Below are 23,013 nucleotides of genomic sequence, written 5' to 3'. Positions count from 1 at the left end.
TTGAGGCAACTTCTACCTTTGGAGAAAAGGAAGAAAAAAAGGCAGGTGGGTGAGTAAATGGAAGGAAGGGAAATAAAAGAAGGAAAAAGGGAGAGAGGGGAGGAAGAAAGAAAAAGAAAGGAGACAGAAAGAAGGAAAAGAAAAGAAAGGCAGCCAATATTTATTACTGGAGTCCTTTATGTGGCAGGCACCATGGAAAAAGCCTCGTGCCGACATTTTCTCATTTAATCCTGAAAACAACCCCATGAGGTATTTTTCATTATTCTCCCTATGTTACATCAGAGAGACTCAACCAGAGTCCAGAGCCACAGAGGCACAGGACCAGGCTGTGAAGTCAGGTCCTGCTGTCCCCAAACCATTGTGCTTCTAATCACCTCACATGCTTGGTGAATGCCACAGGCCAGGCTTGGAAAAAGGCCTGCAGGTTAAAGTTGAAAGAATAATTTCCTGGAAGTCATTAGAGACAGTGTCTAAAGAGATGAAGTCAGTTATCTTTCAAAAGGTGTTGCTAACAGCCTAGACTGTTGCTAACAGTACTTGATGCAGAAATGGATTTTACAGTCTGTAATTTGGCCTTCAATTCCACCCAGACGACTCAGTATATCTATATGTTAAATTTAAACAGCCCTTTGTGATACTACTTTGATTGTCCTTTGCATTATTCCCAGCAGCCACTTTGCTTCCTCTCTCAAAGCCACCCTTTCCAGCTTTCTAGGTGACAATGCAGACTCTTAGTAGGAGACCAGAGACAATTTACTGAAGGACATCAGCTTCTTCCTGTATTTTTCACTCCTTTTATAAGCTGTCATCAAGCACATTAGCTCTGCTTTTTCCTTATTTTTCTTTCTTGTCCCTTTGTGATTTGTTCCTTCTCTTTGTAACATCTTTCCCCAGACCCAACCATAGTAATAAATCTATGGTGAGAAAGGAGTGACTGGAAATTTACACATCCTTGACTTTTAGAAAAGTTCCATGATAGACACCTAACAGGAGAGGAACTCCCTCCAGGCCTGACCCCTTTTCACTTCAGAGAAGCCACACCTTCCCCTGCATCCCTTTCAGCAAGAAAAACTGGAGTACAAACAACTAGTCATCCATTTGCAACCAAGGAAGTTCCTTCTCACAGGTCTGGATTCCCATCATCAGCCAGGCCTTCATACTTACAGCTTGATCCAGCCGAACTGATACCCATTTGGCTTGGAGCAGTGGGCATGGCCAATTATTTCTGGAGTAACAGTATTAAGTGTATAGATGAGGCAACCTTTGTTATAAACCATGAGCTTGATTTTGTAGCGTTTCTTGTTCAGAGGACAGGGTGCCAGTGAGAGGGAGATGATCCTTCCTAGAGAGAGAACAAGGCAGCTATGTAAATAATTTTCATTACTGATGTCTTTTTTTCACTCATTTGGCAAACTTTCTTCGTGACCATCAGTGTGCCAGACCCAGTACTAGGCATTGACAACCCAAAGGTAACTGAAGGCAGCTCCTTCCTGCAAGCCGCCCAGTCGGCAATGTTGTATGCAGTCACATGTTTATAGCCCTTGATAAGGTCTACAGTGGAAACATGAGCACAGTGCTGTATTAGCACAGAAGAGCTAAATCTTGCCAGAACGTGGTAGAATACTTTGGGGAGGAGCTCACTGGATGCTCAGATTTTTGCATCAGCTATTTCCGCTAAGTGTCTCCATTTCTCGTGACTTATGCTATGATTTCCAGCCATACTTCTATTATAGGTGCCTAAAACTAAATCATGGCCAGAGGTCAGCACAACAGGAATTGTAGTCTACAGCTCTCCATCCAGCAAGCCAGTTGATTTTTCTAACATGCTTGGGCAGCCCCTAGTGGGATGATGGAGCAGAACAAACTTCTAGATTAACGTGGTTCTTTGTGACCTTTATAGGAGGACAGGCATTATGTGTGAAAGTAGAATTTAAATAAATAGTTGCCAGCGAAAACACAACCAGGAGGTGGGCTCTTAATGTGGAAGGCACCTTGAAGGAGGTCAAGTGGGGTCCACTTATCTTACCTTTTAGGAAACGGACACCCAGAAAAGGGAGGTGGTACAGCCCCACCTGACAGGGACATTATCAAAAGAGATTTGCAGTCCTTGGGCTTCCCATGCTAAGCCATTCTCCCAGCTGTCATCAAAGGGCTTTCTCCAAAGGCCTTCTCTGTGTGTTGTGATCTCAAATTCAGGCTATGTCTAATTCTGTTACTAAGATTATGAAGTGTTCCTTGTACCTGGCCTGGCAAGCATTGCCAGGTTGGCAAGGCAGCACACCAAACAAAACCCAGCCATGATCACCAGGGATCTTCTAAAACAGAACAAGTGCTCTTAAGTTCCTCAGTATTTCCAGAACTGTGAATGGTAATAGTTTCTGCCTCTCTGGGTTATCTTGAGAATCAAATGCAATAAGGTATAGAAAGGGCTCAACACATCTGGCACACAAGCAACTGTACAAAGAATATAAACTATTGTTCCCACCTTGTTCACAATTGGTAAGCTTCACAACTGAAATAAAGACATGGTATATTCTACCAGAATTACTCCTTCTCCCACTTCCTGGCTTACCTGCCTGCTAGTTTATTGTATATGTGCCATTTAAGAGGGATGCTGGTTTCTTTTCTTGAATGTGGAGTCCAAGCATGGATTTCTTGGACTAGTACATAAGACACAGGCCAACACATTTAAATTATCAACCTATTTGTGTTGACTTTTCTTCATCTTCTGACTCTCTGGATAGGAATTCTCCATGCCAGGAGACCTCTCTTCTTACTTCAGTGGCTCCACTGCACCTCCCACATGTCCTACTGCTATCATTCTCTGCTGCACTCTCTTTATTCTTCTCATTCTTCCTGCTCCTTAACTATATCTCCCACCCCAGCCTCCCTGCATTGCGGCTCTTGTTCCAGCATACTATCCCACAGTGGCAGCTTCAGTATCTGTGCTCTCAGTTCTGTTCAGTCATGGAATCAGGCTGCTCAGGGAAGGGAGCTGAATGGCCCTGTTCAGAATCCATTGTTCAGTCATTAGGTACCGAGAGGGTAGACTTTTAAGGGCAAATATGGCCGCCATTGCTCACATTAGAGGGTAGAGAGAGTCATTTTAAAGTAAAGGGGAGTGGGTTCCCAGCTAGGGAGACTTCGGTAGCCCCTACATGGGGTCTGGAAGTATGTCTTGAGTAGCATTCCACACAGGGAGAAAATGTCTTCAAAGTGATGTCTGGAAATAGGCTTTGGAGTCTCACAGATCTGGATTTGATTTCTCACTGACTGGGTAATTTTCTTTCTCTGTGAAATGTGAATAGTAGTTGTGTTCCTTCACAGGCTAGCAGTAGGGATTAGACTGAATTCTGTGGGTAAACTTTAGCACAATGCCTCAGATATATGTGCTCTGTAAATGGTACTAAATTTTTAAAATGTGATTTTTTTAAGTGATTTTAAATTTAATATGGTAAGATATATGCAGTTTGTTTTAACATGAAAATAATTGATATTTTTCTTAAAGCCTTTTAGTAAAATTGATACATGAAGATCTTCTGGAGCTCTTTCTAGACTTAGTATCAGTAATGACTGAGTTATTCTCAGTCCTGATTCCTTCTCATATTAAGACCTTTTGTTTTTCCACTGGTAACTAGGAAACTCAGAGCCTAATGTTGTAGATATTCAGAAACGTGATTGGCTTCCTTGCATGCATTTACCATTATTTTTCCTGTGCTCATTTCCCCCACTTTTTATTTTTAAAGAAAGATTTTTTTTGCTATAGGATGCTTGCACTTGCCAGAGAGACAAGAGACAGACAGCAAGAAATCCCCCCCCAGCGGGGTGGCCATGCTGCAATCCCTTCTCTTTCATTCTCCTCTCAGGATTTTGGGTAAGCACACACACATGCCTGGCATGAGTTTTAAGCTGCCAGGCCTGGGACTCAAACCATGGTTAACCATGTGGGAGTCCAGCAATGTAACCATTTCGTCATCTGCTGGTCCCACTTCCCTCATTTTTAATCTTTGCTTTGTTACCTGGAACCGCGTTAAATCCTTAAGACCGGGTAGGTATAAAATGCCAATGACAGTAAGCATTGCTTCTCAGCAACAGACTCGTGTATACACGCTGACTCTGGACAGCCCCTTAGGTATGGTCGAAAGTGTTCAATACCTTGGACTGCATCCTCACTCTTCCTCTCCCTCACTTTCAACCACAACATCTCTTGCTTCTATCTTCTCAGTATCCTTCGGATATGCCCCTTTCTCTCCACCTCAGGATCACCTTCTGTTATCTCTTACTCAGGTTTTTATGGTGGTTTCAAACCTGCCTGTCTGGTTCCCCCCACCAACCCATACTCCAGACTCCTACCTGAGAGATTCTCTAACTCACCTGGCTCTTTGGGCCCCTTACCTTGTTCAGGACTTCTCTGTGGCCTGAGCCCTCCTGCCCTTTTGGCCTTATCTGCTGACATTGCCGTCGTCCTGTGTTTCTTACATTAGGAGACTCTGTTTTTGCCCCGAGAATATGCCAAGCTATTCAGTCCTCTTTCTCTGTGTGGGTGCCATTCAGTTTTCTTTTGCCTTGCCCTGCTTCTCAGAATTTAATGGAGACATCACCTCCTGTCCCCTGGCTTCCCCCAGACAGAGCTGTCACTCAGCTATCTCTGATTCCTGATGTATTCTGCTGCCCCTCCTTCTCCCAGGACATAGCCTGGCATCCCTGTGAAACTCAGCAGGAGTTTGAGAAATGAATAAATGAGCAAATGAGAGAATATGGGAACCTCATTGCATCGCTTAGAGTTTTGAACCTGCCACAGGGATGCCTTCGTGTATGAGAAATGTTAATACATTCCACCTTTACTTTATACTTACTTTAAAATCAGGCGACACATTTCTCCACCTATGAAGATTGGGAAGCAATTGCCACTCTGGAATTCTTAGAAAATAAATAGGAAAAATAACTAACATGCTTGGTTGGCAGTGAGTTTAAGGTGAGGTAATCCTAGGATCCTTCTATTCCCTTTTATCAAAAAACGAAAGATGCTGGTTGTCACTGGTGATGACATAGTTGTCACTGCTCCAGAACAAGGGGAGAGGAAGTTGCTCTGATACGTCAGTGCGCTGGGCTGAATAGGAATGCTCATGAACCTCAGACAGGGCTGAGGGCCCTCACTGGAGACAAGGCTGTGATTTGCCCAAAACTCAAAGCTAATTTGTTCATTCTTCCTTCTTCCTTTCTTAAATATTAAGCATTTGCCATGTGCTGATATTTGCTAGTCCCTGGGGATAGAGAATCCACAGAAGTATATAGACCTGTCTTCATTAGAGCTAGCAATCTAGCAGGGGAGTCACTTAGTGCAGAAATAAATAGGTACGTGAAAAATGTTCCTCCTGATCGGGAGGAGGGAGAGAGAAGCTGTTCAGAAAAGCTACACCAAGATAGCCATGGTCCTACTAGGGTTCAAGGATGGATAAGAGTTCATTAAGTAGGGGAGCAGCAAAGCACATTCTAAACCGAGGGTGAAAAATTTCGATACCAGCTGAAAAGCAGTGGGAGCAGACAATGAAGAGGGTCCTGGAGAAGTTGTGATGTGGTACCTGCCTCAGCAGCAGGGATGGGCTGATCCCAGAGTCATATGTGGGAGATTGCCCTGGAAGTGACTGCAGAATTCATCTAGGACACCAACAGAAGTGGCTCCAATATTATAACTGGGAGATGGCAAGAACAGTGGAGCAAAAAGGGGAGGGATGTATTTGAGAGCGTTTTGAACAATAAAACCAACAAGTTGCAGTGACTGATTCTGGAGGGCTAGAGAAAGGGAGGGGTTGGGGCAACTCCCAGGTGTTTGGCTGAAGCCTCTGGGTGGAGGGAGGTAGAAGCTAAACCAGACCCTGGCCTGGTGACTCACAACCCAGTGCATGGGATACACAGCTGTTTCTAGTGGCCTTTGGGCTGCTAAATGTAACTTGGCCTCTGTGAAATGACCAGCTCTGGCCTGAGAAAGAAGCAATGATGACTATATTGCTCTCTCAGAGGAGAACTATGGAGTTTGTCTTTTGAGAGAAGTAACCTCCTAATTAAGGAGGCAAAAGGGAGGCCGTAGTGCTTACAGTGCTAAGAACATACTTTAAAAAAAAACAAACAAAAAACTTTGGTTTACTCATGGGAGAAAAAAGGCAAAGCTTTGAGAGCAGGAAACATAAGAAAAGGAAACTACCTCTGATTTGTGTGGGAGTTTAAGAGAACTCAGACTGGAAAAGTCAGAAGTGCTAGCTGTGGAGGACAGCCATATGGGGAAGGAGACTGCCTGCCAAGTGATAGAATCTTCCAGAAACCCCAGGAAAGTTTGGTCACCACAGTAAGATTTGATTTATTAAAAAGAAGAAGAAAACTCTCATCAGAGTGTCTATATTCAAACTTAAACTAGGTTGCTTGTGATCAAAGTGAAAAATTTAAAATTTGGCAAGAAAAAAATACAAATTGGACCTCATTATTGAATTTTTTAGAAAGTTACTATGACATAGTATCATTTCAAGTTGCTCAAATATAACTTTATTATTATTTTAAGAATTACTTGGACTGGCCCCATGGCCGAGTAGCTAAGGGAGCTGAATCCCACATGGCTGACCATGGTTCGAACCCTGGCCCCAGCAGCTTGAAATAAACATGCTGGGCTCATGTGTGCATGTGCTCAACATCTCAACAGGATGAAGTGGAGAAGGAACTACAGCATAACTATGCCTCATGGGGGTGCTTTCTCTCTCTCTCTCTCTCTCTCTCCCTTTCCCTTTCCCTCTCTTTCTCTGGTGAGTGCACACATACTCTGGCCAAAATAAGAATTATTTTTGCTAACAAAGAACATGATTTAGAATAAAGAACCAGGGTAGAGCACCTATAGGAAGTTTCAGTAAGATGTGTGTGAGGAACGGCTCACCTCTTTGGAGGACATTTTATTCCAAAATCCCTGGAACTTTGATGGACCTGTGATACAATTCAGAAGTGAACTTGGATGGGAAGAGATTACATCATTATTTCGACCCATACTTAGTTAATTCATTTTCCTTATAAAGGTAGGATTTAAACCATAATAGAGTTAGCAATATTTGTCACTATTAGAAATTACAGCTCTTTTCATATTATGGTTGTTACAGATACCTGAAAATATTATTCATGCTTAATACTACTTCAGGTTTATACAGTCACTAGATTTACCATTGTGTGACAAGATCCACTGCCATAATCAATGAGTATATACACTACTAGATCATACTTTTTTTTAGGTTTTTGCCATAGGGTGTGTGTTTGCCAGAGAGAGAGAGCCAGAAACAGAGATAAAGTGAGAAAACAGCCCTTGGGGAGGGGCAGTCATGCCACAATCCCTTCTCCACCATCCTCTCGGGATTTTGGGCATGCATGCAAGCTGCTAGGTCCAGAACTCAGACCATAGTTGGCCATTTGTGAGTCTAGTGCCTTATCCACCACACCACCCTCTGGCCCCTACTATGTCATAAGTTTTAAAAATCTTGAACACCTGGGCTGGCAGGTAGAGTGGCACTGGATTCCCAATGGCCAACTGCAGTTCAAGTCTTGGACCTGGAGACTTTTTCTCACTTTCCCTTTTTCTCTCTCTCTGTCTCTCTCTGGTCAAATTAAAAAATAATAACAACAAATGGAATTAAATAAATAATTCTTTTTTAAAATGTCGACAACCATATTAACAGTATAATAAGTTTTCTTTTTAAGTTCTATGATTTGTGTTCTACACATTTAAAAACATTATTCTGATCAAGTTTCATCAGAATCATAGTTGGCAAAAGAGGCCCCTGGCATATAAAAGGTTAATATAATAATCTGTGACCAATATCATGTAGTTGTGGCATTCGCCCTCCACCTGGTGGCAGCATACTCCTTAAAGGTTAAATCTATAATCAACAGTTGAGAAGAAACTTTAAAAATAATAGTATACTTGAGTATGAGTTTCAAATATTTTTGATCACAGTAAGAAATAGCTTTCCATTATAGCTCAGTACACACATATTTGTATTTCACAAAATAGTTCTTGACTTTACCATATGACTCAGTGATTAGTTTTATTGCATTTGAATAGTCTCTTGGATTCTCCTTCATTAAAAATACAGTGCTAGTTGCAACACACTGAACTGCAGTTTCGTGGGTCACAGTGCACCATTTGACATCTTATGAATCTGTCTTCCATCATGCTTCACAGTTTGTTACCCAGTGAATTTCATTTTGGTCTCTCTAACAGTACCTACACATTTTCAGGGACATATCTACATTCTAATTAACTGCCAACAAATATGAGTGTTTTACACAGCATTTACTTAGTTAATAAAAATACTTTATTATTAGTGATGCATAATTTAGATGGAGTGAAGAGAACTCATCTTAAGTGTATACCTAAGATATTCTAACATAAAGTATTCCCATCATAATACCAAGTTCCCTTGTGTAAGCTCTCAACATGTTCCCCTCTGGACAATTACTTTTATAATTTCTTTCCTCATCCTTGGCTTTCCTGTTTTAGAATTATTTTATCAATGGAATCATACAGTTTGTATTCTTTGGTCTAGTTTCTTTTTGGTTAATCTAATATTTTGAAGATTAATCCCCATGGGTGAATAACATTCCATTGCACAACTATACCACAGTTTGTTTATTCTCCTATTGATAGGCTTTTGGATTGTCTTCAGTTTTGGTCATTATGAATAAAACTTCCATTAACATTTCCATACAAGTTTTCTTGTGCATATAAGGGGGAACTCATGTAGTTGGTGGGAAAATGGAATTAAAGAAGGAGCTTATTTAGGTACAAAAATTTTGAAATCCATTCATACATTTTTTGTGATATGTGTTTTCCATGAACTTTTTTTTTTTCTTTTAGTAGAGAGATTTTTTTCTCTCTCTCTGTGGTGTGTGCACTCATCGGAGAGACAAAAAGAAATTGAGAGACAAAGAGAGAAAACACCACTCTCCCCCCCCCCATGGCCATGCCATGGTCTCTTCTGCTCCATTCTCCTCTTGGGGCTTTGGACATGCATGCACATGCACCCAGCATAAGTTTTAAGTGGCCAGGTCCAGGACTCGAACTGCTGTCAACTATGTGGGAGTCCAGTGACGTACCCATTACGCCATCTGCTGGTCCCTTCTATTATTTTTATTTATTTATTTATTTATTTTTTGAAGACCCTGGATATACCTCATCTCCCTTGAGTAAATATCTGAGGTGGAATTGTTAGTTTCGTTGGTAAAGAAATGTATGTTTGACTATTAGGAAAGTGACAAACCATTTGCCAAAGTGGTTAAACCATTTTACATTTGTACTAGCAACATAGAAGAGTTTGGGTTACCAACATTTAGTGTTGTACGAGTCTTTTTAAATTTTAGTCACTCTTGTGGATGTTGTATTTATATCCTTCTGTGGTTTTAATTTATTTTTGCCTAATGACTAATGATGTCAAACACTTTTCATATTATTATTATCCATTCATTTATTTTATTTGTGAAATGTTTGTTCAGATTTGGGCAGTTCAAGTCTTGGACCTGGAGACTTTTTCTCACTTTCCCTTTTTCTCTCTCTCTGTCTCTCTCTGGTCAAATTAAAAAATAATAACAACAAATGGAATTAAATAAATAATTCTTTTTTAAAATGTCGACAACCATATTAACAGTATAATAAGTTTTCTTTTTAAGTTCTATGATTTGTGTTCTACACATTTAAAAACATTATTCTGATCAAGTTTCATCAGAATCATAGTTGGCAAAAGAGGCCCCTGGCATATAAAAGGTTAATATAATAATCTGTGACCAATATCATGTAGTTGTGGCATTCGCCCTCCACCTGGTGGCAGCATACTCCTTAAAGGTTAAATCTATAATCAACAGTTGAGAAGAAACTTTAAAAATAATAGTATACTTGAGTATGAGTTTCAAATATTTTTGATCACAGTAAGAAATAGCTTTCCATTATAGCTCAGTACACACATATTTGTATTTCACAAAATAGTTCTTGACTTTACCATATGACTCAGTGATTAGTTTTATTGCATTTGAATAGTCTCTTGGATTCTCCTTCATTAAAAATACAGTGCTAGTTGCAACACACTGAACTGCAGTTTCGTGGGTCACAGTGCACCATTTGACATCTTATGAATCTGTCTTCCATCATGCTTCACAGTTTGTTACCCAGTGAATTTCATTTTGGTCTCTCTAACAGTACCTACACATTTTCAGGGACATATCTACATTCTAATTAACTGCCAACAAATATGAGTGTTTTACACAGCATTTACTTAGTTAATAAAAATACTTTATTATTAGTGATGCATAATTTAGATGGAGTGAAGAGAACTCATCTTAAGTGTATACCTAAGATATTCTAACATAAAGTATTCCCATCATAATACCAAGTTCCCTTGTGTAAGCTCTCAACATGTTCCCCTCTGGACAATTACTTTTATAATTTCTTTCCTCATCCTTGGCTTTCCTGTTTTAGAATTATTTTATCAATGGAATCATACAGTTTGTATTCTTTGGTCTAGTTTCTTTTTGGTTAATCTAATATTTTGAAGATTAATCCCCATGGGTGAATAACATTCCATTGCACAACTATACCACAGTTTGTTTATTCTCCTATTGATAGGCTTTTGGATTGTCTTCAGTTTTGGTCATTATGAATAAAACTTCCATTAACATTTCCATACAAGTTTTCTTGTGCATATAAGGGGGAACTCATGTAGTTGGTGGGAAAATGGAATTAAAGAAGGAGCTTATTTAGGTACAAAAATTTTGAAATCCATTCATACATTTTTTGTGATATGTGTTTTCCATGAACTTTTTTTTTTTCTTTTAGTAGAGAGATTTTTTTCTCTCTCTCTGTGGTGTGTGCACTCATCGGAGAGACAAAAAGAAATTGAGAGACAAAGAGAGAAAACACCACTCTCCCCCCCCCACATTAACACCCTCCTGTTCTGTCCATTCTCCTCTTGGGGCTTTGGACATGCATGCACATGCACCCAGCATAAGTTTTAAGTGGCCAGGTCCAGGACTCGAACTGCTGTCAACTATGTGGGAGTCCAGTGACGTACCCATTACGCCATCTGCTGGTCCCTTCTATTATTTTTATTTATTTATTTATTTATTTTTTGAAGACCCTGGATATACCTCATCTCCCTTGAGTAAATATCTGAGGTGGAATTGTTAGTTTCGTTGGTAAAGAAATGTATGTTTGACTATTAGGAAAGTGACAAACCATTTGCCAAAGTGGTTAAACCATTTTACATTTGTACTAGCAACATAGAAGAGTTTGGGTTACCAACATTTAGTGTTGTACGAGTCTTTTTAAATTTTAGTCACTCTTGTGGATGTTGTATTTATATCCTTCTGTGGTTTTAATTTATTTTTGCCTAATGACTAATGATGTCAAACACTTTTCATATTATTATTATCCATTCATTTATTTTATTTGTGAAATGTTTGTTCAGATTTGGTTTGTTTAGTTTTTTGATATTGTTATGTAGAAAGAAATTTTTAGGTACCAGTTCTTTATATCAGAAATATATATGTATGGGAACCAGCAATTAGTGTAATGGCTATGTCGTTGAACTCTTTTGTAGCTGACCGCAGTTCGAGTCCCAGAACAGATGGTTTAAACTCATGCCGGGCTCTTATGTGTGCATGTGTGCCCAAGATCCCGAAAGGAGAAAGGAGGAGAAGGGATTGCGGTGTGGCCATCCCCCCTGGGGGTTGATTTCTCACTTCCTATCTCTCTGTCTCTGTCTTTCTGGCAAGCATACGTGCCCTATAGCAAAAACCTCTCAAAAAAAAATATATATATATGAATATTTTTTAGCAATCTGTGACATACACATTTATTTTATAATGGTGTTCTTTAATGACCAAGGTTTTTCATTTTACAATTAGTTATTTAATATTTAGTGCTTTCTGGATACTGAGAAATCTTTTTCTACCCCAAAGGTTAGGAAGGTAGCTTTGACTTTTATGTTTAGCTCTCTGTTTGTGTATGGTTTGAGGTACTGGTTAAGTTTTATTTTCTTCCCATGTTTATATATGATGTTCTAATATCATTTGTTGAAACTGTTATACTTTCCTTTCACCATTAAATTAAAGCACAAAATGTTTAGCCAAAATGGTGCAAAATTGAGTTTCCGTGTGTGCCATAATCACGCAAACTGAGCCTCTTTTTCTCTTAGATCATCCCCAAACTTCAGTCTTGGTCTTCTATTCCTTTCCAGATTAATTTGTCTATAGTTGTATTGTGATTCTCATATATCACTGATAAGGTGTGAGCATTTGTAAGTATACAACTGTTCACAGGGTTTAGAGCTGTGCTGTCCAGTATAGCCACATGTGGATATTTAAATTAAATTAAATTTAAAAATCAGTTTCTCAGACATAATAACCCCTTTTTGTAAAAAAAATTATCCAGGTACCAGCAGTTAGCATAATGGCTATGTCACTGAACTCCCACATAGTCGACCACAGTTCGAGTCCCGGATCCAGTGGCTTAAACTCATGCCAGGCGTGTGTGCGTGTGTGCCCAAGATCCCGAGAGGAGAAAGGAGGAGAAGGGATTGTGGCGTGACCATCCCCCCTGGGAGGTGATTTCTTGCTTTCTGTCTCTCTCTCTCTGTCTTTCTTGCGAGCACACACTCCCTATAGCAAAAACCTCTCAAAAAAAAAAAAAAATCCATTCATTTTTTTCCAGGCAAGAGAGGGAGAAACCCCCATCAGGGTCCCTGTGCCACAGTCAGCCCCCAGTCTCAGCCAGCTTAGATCACAGACACACAAGTGACATGCCCAGGGAGGGCCTAAGACACAAACTCAGGACCTTTTGCAAGAGGAACCAGTTGCTTTACTGCTGCACCACTGCCTGTTGCCCATGATTGCCACATTTTGAGTGTTCACTAGCAACAGATGGCTATTGGCTATCCTGTTGAACTGTGTAGATATAGAATAATTCAATATTTAGCCTTTTCATTTTTTATTTTTATTTGATTATTTACTTAACATCGATTCACTGAACATCATCACAGCGTACAATATATGATTTCCCATCCAGAATACACTGTATAGTGGCTTCATCATACATGTTATCTTCAACAAAAAACTTTCCATTTCTTGTTATATATATACATATATATATGTGTGTGTGTGTGTGTGTGTGTGTGTGTGTGTGTGTGTGTGTATGCATTTTCCCCCTATTTCTCACCCTCTAACATTTTTAATTATCTCTCTTTAATTGCCAGAGGGCACGTGTATTCTCCAGAGAAAAACAGAGAAAGGACTACTCAGTGGGGTCATGGTCACACCACAATCCTTTTTCCTCCATTTCTCCATGCTGTTGAGATTTGGGGCACACATACACATGCACCCAGCATGTTTTTCCAAGCTTCTCAGCTGACATTCAAACCACAGATGATCATGTGGGATCTGACTTTTTATACACAGCACTTAACCTCTGGGCTATGGGGCTAACCTTCAATTTATTACAAAAAAAAAAAGAAAAGAAAAAAAAAAGCTGGATAGTGCTAGCCTATAGAATATGAATGAAGGCAGGCTTTGTACCATTTTATAGCATATTGCCATAACATTTTCTGTAGTTTAGATAACTAGCACACAGAAAGTACCTTCTTCTTCTTGGTTCTTTACTCATTTTTTCCATGCTTCTCTTTCTATTCCAAGACGTACTATCCCAGCTAATTCTTTTGTCCATCTATAAATGCAGTTGCTTGTATTGGGTTTTTGGAAAAGTCACAACATGTTTTTTCTGTGTTTTTCTATGCAAAATATGTCATGACTATTTTGACAACCCAGTATCTATTCTTTGCTACTTAGAAGAAATAAATCTCCTGGCTTTGCAGGGGCTTATTCTTTTCTGGAGTCTTGCTAGTACTGGCTCATTTAACTTCTCTTGATCTTTGGTGGTCCTCCAACTGTGACTGGGATGCCTGGGTATCCCTCTTCAGGGTGTGGCCCAGAGGTAGATATTTTGTCTTTTTCACCCTGATTAAGATTGTTTTTCCCCCTAGGATTTGCACTATACATTTTAAACTTGTGGAAAATAGTAGGGTATGACCTGTGGCTCTGTCCCATAGTAAGATTTTGTCCAGTAGTGAACTCTGTTGCTAATTCATCATGAGCAACCAGATAGGAATTTGTGAGATTTTCTCTCATTGTTTGCTGGGCGTGAGCCACACAGACACTCACTCTGCCATTAATGTCTTTCAGCGTGGGAATTTTGCCGTCCTGGTGGATCTTCACATCTTGTCACAAGGTTCAAACAAAGATACCAGCTGGTTTTCTGAACAGAAGAAAGAGGTACAACAAAACGTTTAACTTTCTAAATGCAAGTAGCTGCTGCTGCTAGAAGAAAGCTCTTTCCAGCTTTCATTTTCATTCATGGGGAAAAAAAATATATTGTGTAATATTTAACCCTTGCAAAACAGTAATCATATTCCCAGTGACAGACAGACATAGACTTTTCAGAACCAGTGCATCCATACACTTCATATGCTACCATATTATTTAAAACAGAAATTTCCTACCCTTTTGTTGGGAAAAAGGGGTTCTCTATACTGAAAAGAGAAGAAGAGTTGTTCAAATACTATTTGAAAGCAGGGATTTTCATCTGACTGGTTATAAAGGGCAGACTGAACACCTGGAGCAGGTGTGGAGGTTAACACAGGCTGATCGTTCACACCTGTCTTAAATCCTCTTCTTTTATCTTCTACCATCCTTTTATTGTCATGAGCCTTTGCCAAGTGAGGAGCCTCTGTCCCTTCTTTTGTGTTTGTCAGTCAGTAAAGCGAATAGTTTTACTTAGATGTGTGATGTGTGACCTCCCTGAGCCTCATCCTTCTCATTGACAAGTGAAGGAGTCTGAACCAGAGGCTGGCTAAACCTACTCCTGATTCTAAATTTCAGCAGTCCCACTCAAGTGCAGCTGTGATGGAGGGGTAGAAGATGCAGTTGGAGGACCAGCAGGTGGTGCGGTGGTTACAGCACTGGACTCCCACATGGTCAACTGCAATTCAAGTCCTAGACCTGGTTGCTTGAAGCTCACATAGGGCGCATATGTATACATGCCCAGGATCCATAGGGGAGAATGGAGGAGAGGGGATTGTTGAGTGGCTGTCTGCCCTGGGGTTGGGGGTGGGGGGAGTGGCATTTCTCGCTTTGTCTCTCTGTCTTTCTCTGGCGAGCGCATGCACCCTATTACAAAGATCTCTCTCAAAAAAAAAAAAGAAAATATGTTTGGTTCTCATTCGATACTTTGCTTCTTTCTCTAGACCCCCCGCATACAGAGACAGAGCCAGGGCAGCCATGTGGTGTCTTACACAACCTTTAGAATATCATAGTACTTTGTTTCCTTCTCATATTTATTTGTCACAACTGATTTTTAGGATAAGAAATAAAGATAAATTTTATTCAGAGTCAGTACGCAGGGGATTTTAAAACATTTGTGGACAAATAGAATTAAAGTAAGCTTATTATGGTGCCAAAAAAAAATTGAAATCCATATGTAGGTTTTCATAACACCCATATTGCATGAAATTTTTTCACAAAATTTGTTTCCTAAGAGAAAGTAAGACAGACAAACACCTACAATAGGGTCCTCAGCCAGCCTCAGTCTTGGGCATGCTCATGTGTACCTCATATGCTTAGGGATGTCCTGGGATGAGAACCCAGGACCTTTTCAAGGTGGGTCCAGTTATGCCACTGCTACACCAATACCTGGCTTTCCCATTAACCTTTTGAAGATCTCCTTTTATGGAAAGGGGACTGAAAATATATTTTCAGTCAAAAGGTAATATTGTCAGGACTTTGCTATCATTATTTTGCAAAGGATACCTGGTGATTCGAAGCTCAGAGAAGGTAGGTAAGGGTTGGTGTGATGGGCTTTATCATTTATGTAGATAGCCATGAGCCACCCTCTTCAGGACTCAATGTGTAATAGGCCAGCATCTGTTGCTCTCCTTCATGTACTGTCAAGCTTTTGCTTACAAACACATCTAACATGATTTGAGGCAGTTCATTCATTTCCTAAAGTGATTAATATTCACCTCAAGGGATCTCACCCAAAAAGTCTCTGACCTGACTTACATTCGCCATGTTCTAGAACCAAAAGTTTTAGTCTCAGATCTTCCTCCATTCTTTCTCTGCTCTACTACTTCAGATTAGACCTTTCTTGTTGATATCTAGGCAGTTTTTTCTAAGAGCCAATTGACTTGGAATGCATTAAAATAAAGCTATGGGTGTGGTTCTAGCCAAAGCATGAGGCTACACTTTTTCAGGATGCCACCTGCAGCTGGGTTGTTCCACGTAGTCCCCACTTCAGGGCACTGGGGCATGACTTAGCAAAGCTGTCGTGCACGACAGGACCTGCAGAGCATGGCTACGCTGGCAGCTGCAAGAGGGCCAGTCATGCCAGCAACTGAGCTTTCCTCTCAAAGTGAAGTAGGTGATCTGCTGCTTCTGTTTTTAAGTTGTTCCATGAAAATATATTCATTACATTAAGGTTGTTCCAGGATAATTTGTGTGTGTGTGTGGTGTATGTGTGTGTGTGTGTGTGTGTGTGTGTGTGTGTAATGTGTGTGTATGTGTATATGTAAATACATGTATGTAAGCATAGAAAAGGAGAAAAGCAAAGCTGGTGGAGGAAAGGATATGACTTTGGCCTATGTTCAGTGTCTGAATGCTTTCATCTTTGTTTATCATGAAATCATTTCATGATTGGGATTTCGTAAGCAACCCATTTGATTACATTTTAGCATTCACTTTATGTAATGAAAACCTAAGAATATCCCATTCCTTTTTAGAAAAATGGAGCTAATTGCATATGTTGAACATATGTTTATTTTTAATTTTATGATTATTTCATTATATATATTTTTTAGGTTTTTGCCATGGGGCATGTGTGCTCACCAAAGAGAAAGAGAGAGACAGAGAAAGGGAAATTGATAAATTATCACTTAAGTAGGATGGCCATGCCATAATCCCTTCATTCCATTCTCCTCTCGGGATTTTGGGCATGTACGCACAGGAGCCTGGCATGATCTCCATGCTACCAGGTCTGGAACTTGAACTGTGTGGTCAGCCATGTGGCAGTCTAGCACTTTTTCCACTGCACCAGCTGCTGGCCCCTATTATTATTATTTTTTATTGCCAGAGGGCACATGCACTAACCAGAGAGAGACAGAAAGAGTGAGGAAGTACACCATAATGGGGTGTGCTCACATTGTAATTCCTTCTCCTCCATTGCTCCATCCAATCAGGCTTTAGGGCACGCATACGCAGGTGCAGTGTGTTTTTCAAGCTGTTAGGGCCGAGACTTAAACAGCTGGTCATATAGGCTCCAGTTCCTTTAACTACTGGGCTACAGGGCCAGCCTGAAAATACATTTTTATTTTTGAGTCCGGCATGAGTAGCCATTGCATCAAACAATTAGACACGAACTATTCCATTTGTAAACTGGAGGAAGCAACCATAAACCCCCATTAGCTAGAGATGTCGTATATGTCTTGCTACTCATTGTTGATTTTAACTTGGTCTCAAGTGTGTTTGGGGGTTTTTCTTGGATTACACTGGTTCTGAAGAGAATGCTTTACTCAGGGTTGTGTGGTCAGTTTCTAGGGTATTTTGACCACATCGCACATGGCCTACCTTGTATTCATCAACCCTGACTCCCAGAAGGAAAGCCCCGTAACTATAGGGAGAAAGTTTATGTGTATGGGCCTTTGCTTTATTTTTGTCATACTATTTTTAGTTCTAGCCTTATAGGGCATTTATGGCCAAATTTTAACAACCCTTGTTTCCATGTATGTCTTTCACATATTTTCTAGCTCAGTCATAGTTGAACCCTGCATGTGAAGCAAAATTCTTTAATTGTTAAAACAACAGTATGAGGCAGGGCTGCCTTTCTGTTATGTGCACAATGCCAAAACACTCAACTGGAAATGGATATTACTGTATTCCATAAGGCCATGCATCTCTGGCTGTAAAATAAAAAGCAGGAAAAAAGAGACTACTATATTTTATCTAGAAAAATATGTGTGAGTTAAATCAAGAGTTTTCCATACTATTTGAAGAGTGCAAGTATTTACAGTAAAAGAAAAATTTTACCATCATTGTTCTTTAAAGCAAAGAAAAACTTTATTTTCATTTTAATTTATGAAGATTCTAAGTGATGAACCTGAGACAGCAATGGCCAGAAACCAGTGAAACATGACAACACTCTATTGAAGTCATGGGGGGAATGCCCCTTGTAGACTGGGCTATGGTTTACCTTCCCCAGGCCCTCTGCACACACATTGTAGGACTGTGTCCGTCCTCCTGGCTCCTTCCCTGGACTATAGGGGCCCTTACCAATGTGGGCTCTCTTTGACTTCTGTCTTCTGTTCGCCACCATACAACAACTGATTGGTATATTAAAACAAAAGCATTTTTTACCTTACTGATGTTATCACTCTTTCTCTCAGGGCTGTTTACATTGGAGTTAGCATTTTTATCTTCCCTTTGTAAATGTGAAACTGAGGCAGAGAGAAATGAAATGAATTTTCCAGATCCCAGAGCGAGCCAACCTCATGGTTTTGAGAAAACCACAGTAGCAAATTCAAATCTGCGGTGTTATCCATGAGTACATATGACATTCCTTTCAACATTCATAGCTAAATTAAAAAGCAAACAAAACAAAATGTTCAATGTGGACATTTTAGCATCATGTATTATGCTAACTATTTTTGCATTGCATTAAATTAGAAAGTTATGTCCAATTTTTTATTTACTTTAGGAAGTCTGTTTACTGTTAAAAGAAACCATAGATTCAAGAGTTAAAGAGTACTTGGAAGTTCGTAAACAGCACAAACCGTCGAATGCAGAATTCACAAGATCCAATCCCTTGACCTTAAAAGGTAAGCAGTGAACACTTTGATTTTGGACAAAGAAAATAAATTTTCTGCTTTGTAGATATGGCAATTATGTTTGACCCCAACTGTCATGTTAATACAATGTTCACTTGAAAACTGTGTTCTAATGAAAATACTTTGTTTGGGTAAAGAAACTTAACCAAAAAGCCCTGGAAGGCTTTTAGTGGCAGGCAAATATATAAAAATAGCAAATAAAACATTCCTAAGGAAACTTTAAATTCTTTAAAGGATTTTTTAAAATAGTCTTACAAATGGATTTACATTAATGCCAACTTAAATTGATTTGGTGCTTTGTACTGTTTAAAATGTTTTTATGTATGTCACCCTATTTTAGAGATTCTTAAATTGTCTCCAGGGGATATTTGGAACTGCAGACAGTTCTAGTTGTCATAACTGGTAAGGGATGGGGAGGCACTGGTACCTAGTGAATAGGGTCCAGGGATACCACATATTCTCCAATGCCCAAGGCAGCCTCCTCTCTCAGACAAGGAATAATCAGGCCCAGTATGTGAAAGGCGAAGCGGTTGAGATGTCTGTTTCCTGATAACAAGGTGGCATGGTAGTATCTTTATTATCTTGCCCAAATAAATGATCATCTTCTTGAGGACTGAGACTGTCTTGCTTATTTAGTATCTTTCCTCTTATCTTTTGCCACCTCCTTAACACAGTGCCTGACCTACAGTTTCAGTGACATGTTAAATGAAGGAATACTTGAGTGATCAGTGACAGGACCTGAACCCAGACTGAGTGCTTCTGTCTTGCAACTCAGAGTTTATACTCTGTCCATGTTGGTTTTTCATTTGTTTGTTTGTTTTTAATAAAATTTCATAGCATTGTTTAGGATACAAAAATAGTCAGCTGGGGTTAATGCTCAGAGGATAGTGGCTGGACTGGTTTGAATCAGATTATGCTAATACACCTCTCTAGAAAAAACATTGGTTTAAGTAGCCCCTCTGAAGCCATCCTTGATCTGAAGTTTTCACTCTCATGAAGATAATACCTATGCAGGTAGAGTAATGTTACTCAAACTGAAAGCCTTGAATGAATGAATGTTCAGTCCAAACAATATTGTATAGGTATATGTGCATTTTTTTCTTTTTAGAGGAAAATTTTTGCTATAGAGCACATGCACTTGCCAGAGAGACAGAAAGAAAGTGAGAGATCAGCCCCTGGGGGATGGCCACACTGTAATCCCTTCTCCATTCTCCTGGGGCACACATACATACACACCTGGTATGAGTTTTAATCCACTGGATCTGGGACTCTAACCATGGTCAGCAACATAACCATTATACCATCTGCTGGTCCCAGGAATCTCATTCCTTTTTTTTAATTTTATTTTTTTTCTTTTTTTTTAAATTTCATTTTCTTTTATACATTCAATCACGTTATTATTTGCCTTACAAAATAGGTATTTCAACAGGTGAACATTTCTTCCTAGTACAGTTGATAAAACTACAAAATATCTTCAACAGATAATACCACATTTCTTTGTGCCATTAATGCTTTGCCTTCCTATTTTTCTTCTAAATGTCCTTCCTCAGACCCTCCTCTTTCACATGCACTATATATCTATATACTGTATTTCTATATCCTTTAGTCAGTTAGTTTCAGTCACTGAGTACGGACACTTGGTATATATTAAGTGGGGACATATACATTCAATCACTATACATCATTTTGATTGTAAAGAGACTTAACCCAGCATGATATACACTCAGTTCAGCCTAGTCGAGCATACTGTACACATAATCATCAACAGGTAATAAACCATATCTATGTCCCACACATGTCTTACCTCTCTATTTTTTCCCCCAAATTTCCTTTCCTCTGCTCTTCCCCTCTCACACTCTCCTTCCCTTTTGTCTCTAGTGTCCTTAACCATTTTCAATGCTTTTATGTCCTCCAGTCTTTCAGTCTCTACCATAGAGTGTGGACAGTCAGTATATGTTAAGTGGAGACATATAGTGTCTCTCTTTCATAGCCTGACTTGCTTCACTCAGCAAAAAATCTTCCATATTCATCTACTTTCTATCAAATGCCAGGGCCTTATTGTTTTTTATGGCTGAATAGTATTCCATGGAGTATATGTGCCACACTTTTTCAATCCATTCATCTGTTTGTGGACATTTGGGTTGGTTCCATGTCTTAGCAATTGTGAATAATGCTGCAATAAATATAGTTGTGTAAGCACGTTTCTGACTGAGCATTCTCCTGTCCTTTGGGTAGATATCCAGGAGTGGAATTGCTGGATCATATGGTAGTTCTATTTTGAGGTCTTTGAGGAATCTCCATATTGTTCTTCATAGCAGCTGGAAAAATTTACATTCCCACCATCAGTGTAGGAGAGTTTCCCTTTCACCCTATCCCCTCCAGCACTTATCATTGTTTGGTTTTTTTAATCATCGCCATTCTGACTGGGGTTAGATAGTATCTCATTGTGGTTTTGATCTGCATCTCCCTTATGATGAGGGATGTCAAGCACTTCTTCGTATGCTTTTTGGCTTTTCTTCTATCTTCCTTAGAGAGATGTTTATTCAACTCATTTTCCCATGTTTTAATTGGTTTAATCATTTTCTTCCATGTAAACCAGTCGAGTTCCCTGTGTATTCTGATTATCAGTCCCTCATCTGAGGCATAGTTAACAAAAATTCTCTCCCATCCTGAGGGTTGTCAGTTCACCCTGCCTACTGTGTCCTTTGCTGTGCAGAAACTTCTTAATCTAATGTAATCCCACCTGTCTGTTTTGGGGATTATTGCCTGTGCTTTGGGGGGGTCTTGCTTAAGAAGTCTTTATCTACTCCAGTGACTCACAGTTTTCCCAGTGTTTTCCACTAGTAGTTTTATAGTTTGCAGTCTTAGGTTAAGATCTTTGATCCACTTTGAGTTGATTTTTGTTAATGGTGACAGATAGGGTTCAGATTCACTTTTTTGCAGGTGAATACCCAGTTTTTCCTTTTTAAAGCTAAATAATACTCCATTCTATACAACATTCCATTTATCTGCTTATCAGTCAATGGACAATTGGGTTTTTTCCTACTTTCTGCCTTTTGTGAAAGTGCTTTTATGAACGTTGGTGTACAAGTATCTGTTCAAGTCCCTGTTTTCCAAATGGAATTGCAGGGTTATTAGGTAATTCTGTTGAATTAAAAAAAAAAAAAACTGTCATACTCTTTCAGAGTGACTGTATGTATCATTTTAGATTCTGAGCAGCAATTCACGAGGTTCCAGTTTTTCCACATTCTTGTCAAGACTTAGGTTTTGTTATTTTGATAACAGCCATCCTAGTAAATATAAAGTGGTATCTCATTGTGTGTGTGTGTGTGTGTGTGTGTGTGTGTGTTTAAAGAGGTTTTTGTCATAGGGTGCATGAGTTTGCTAGAGAAAGATAGAGACAGTAAGAGGGAAAGTGAGAATTTACTCTCCATGGGGGATGGCCACAACACAGTCCCTTTTCCTCCATCCTCCTGGGATCTTTGGCAAGCACGCACATGCAACCGTCATGAGTTTCAAGCCACTGGATCCAGAACTTGAACCACAGTCATCTATATGGGAATCCAGAATGTAACCACCAGGCTATCTGCTGCCCCCTCCCTGTGGTTTTTGATTGGCATTTCCTAATGACTAGTGAGTTGACCATATTTTCATGTCTTATGGCCATTATCTTCTGTGGAGAAATGTCTACATTTATGCTTTGTCCATTTTGTAATTGGGTTGTTTGTGTTTCTTTTTTTCAGTTGTAGGAGTTCTTTATATATTCTGAATATTAATCTCTTACAAGATATATGGTTTGGGGGGACCAGCAGTTAGCATAACGACTATGTCGCTGTACTCCCACGTAGCTGACTGCAGTTCAAATCCCAGACCCGATGGCTTAAACTCATGGGGCTGGTAGGTGGCATCGTGGTTAAGGGTGCTGGACTCCCATATGGCTGACCATGGTTCGAGTCCCGGACCTGGCAGCTTGCTTTCTCCCTTTCTCTCTCTCTCTCTCACTCTATCCCTCTCTGGTCAAATTAAAATAAATAAAGTTAAATAAAATAATTCTTTAAAAAAAAAAAAA

The 23,013-nt window shown here is 39.6% G+C and overlaps 1 protein-coding gene across 3 annotated transcripts in view; it reads left to right on the top strand.

The window, feature by feature from the left end:
- The window catches only part of SLX4IP (SLX4 interacting protein), a 227,267-nt gene that overhangs the window by 130,019 nt on the left and 74,235 nt on the right, over window positions 1-23,013 (top strand). For 2 of the 3 annotated variants that reach the window (XM_027772825.1, XM_027772826.1), the window contains exon 3: window positions 14,254-14,343. In XM_027772825.1, coding sequence (XP_027628626.1) covers window positions 14,254-14,343 — 90 coding nt within the window. Of the gene's footprint in view, window positions 1-14,253; window positions 14,344-18,814; window positions 18,936-23,013 lie in introns of all 3 variants that reach the window. The other variant, XM_006150912.2, reaches the window with a different exon arrangement.

This window comes from Tupaia chinensis, unplaced genomic scaffold (genome assembly GCF_000334495.1).
Source record: "Tupaia chinensis unplaced genomic scaffold, TupChi_1.0 Scaffold000305_1, whole genome shotgun sequence".
NCBI classification, from domain to species: domain Eukaryota; kingdom Metazoa; phylum Chordata; class Mammalia; order Scandentia; family Tupaiidae; genus Tupaia; species Tupaia belangeri.
The sequence above is the reverse complement of the archived record's forward strand: the minus strand, read 5'-3'. Positions and strand labels throughout refer to the sequence as shown.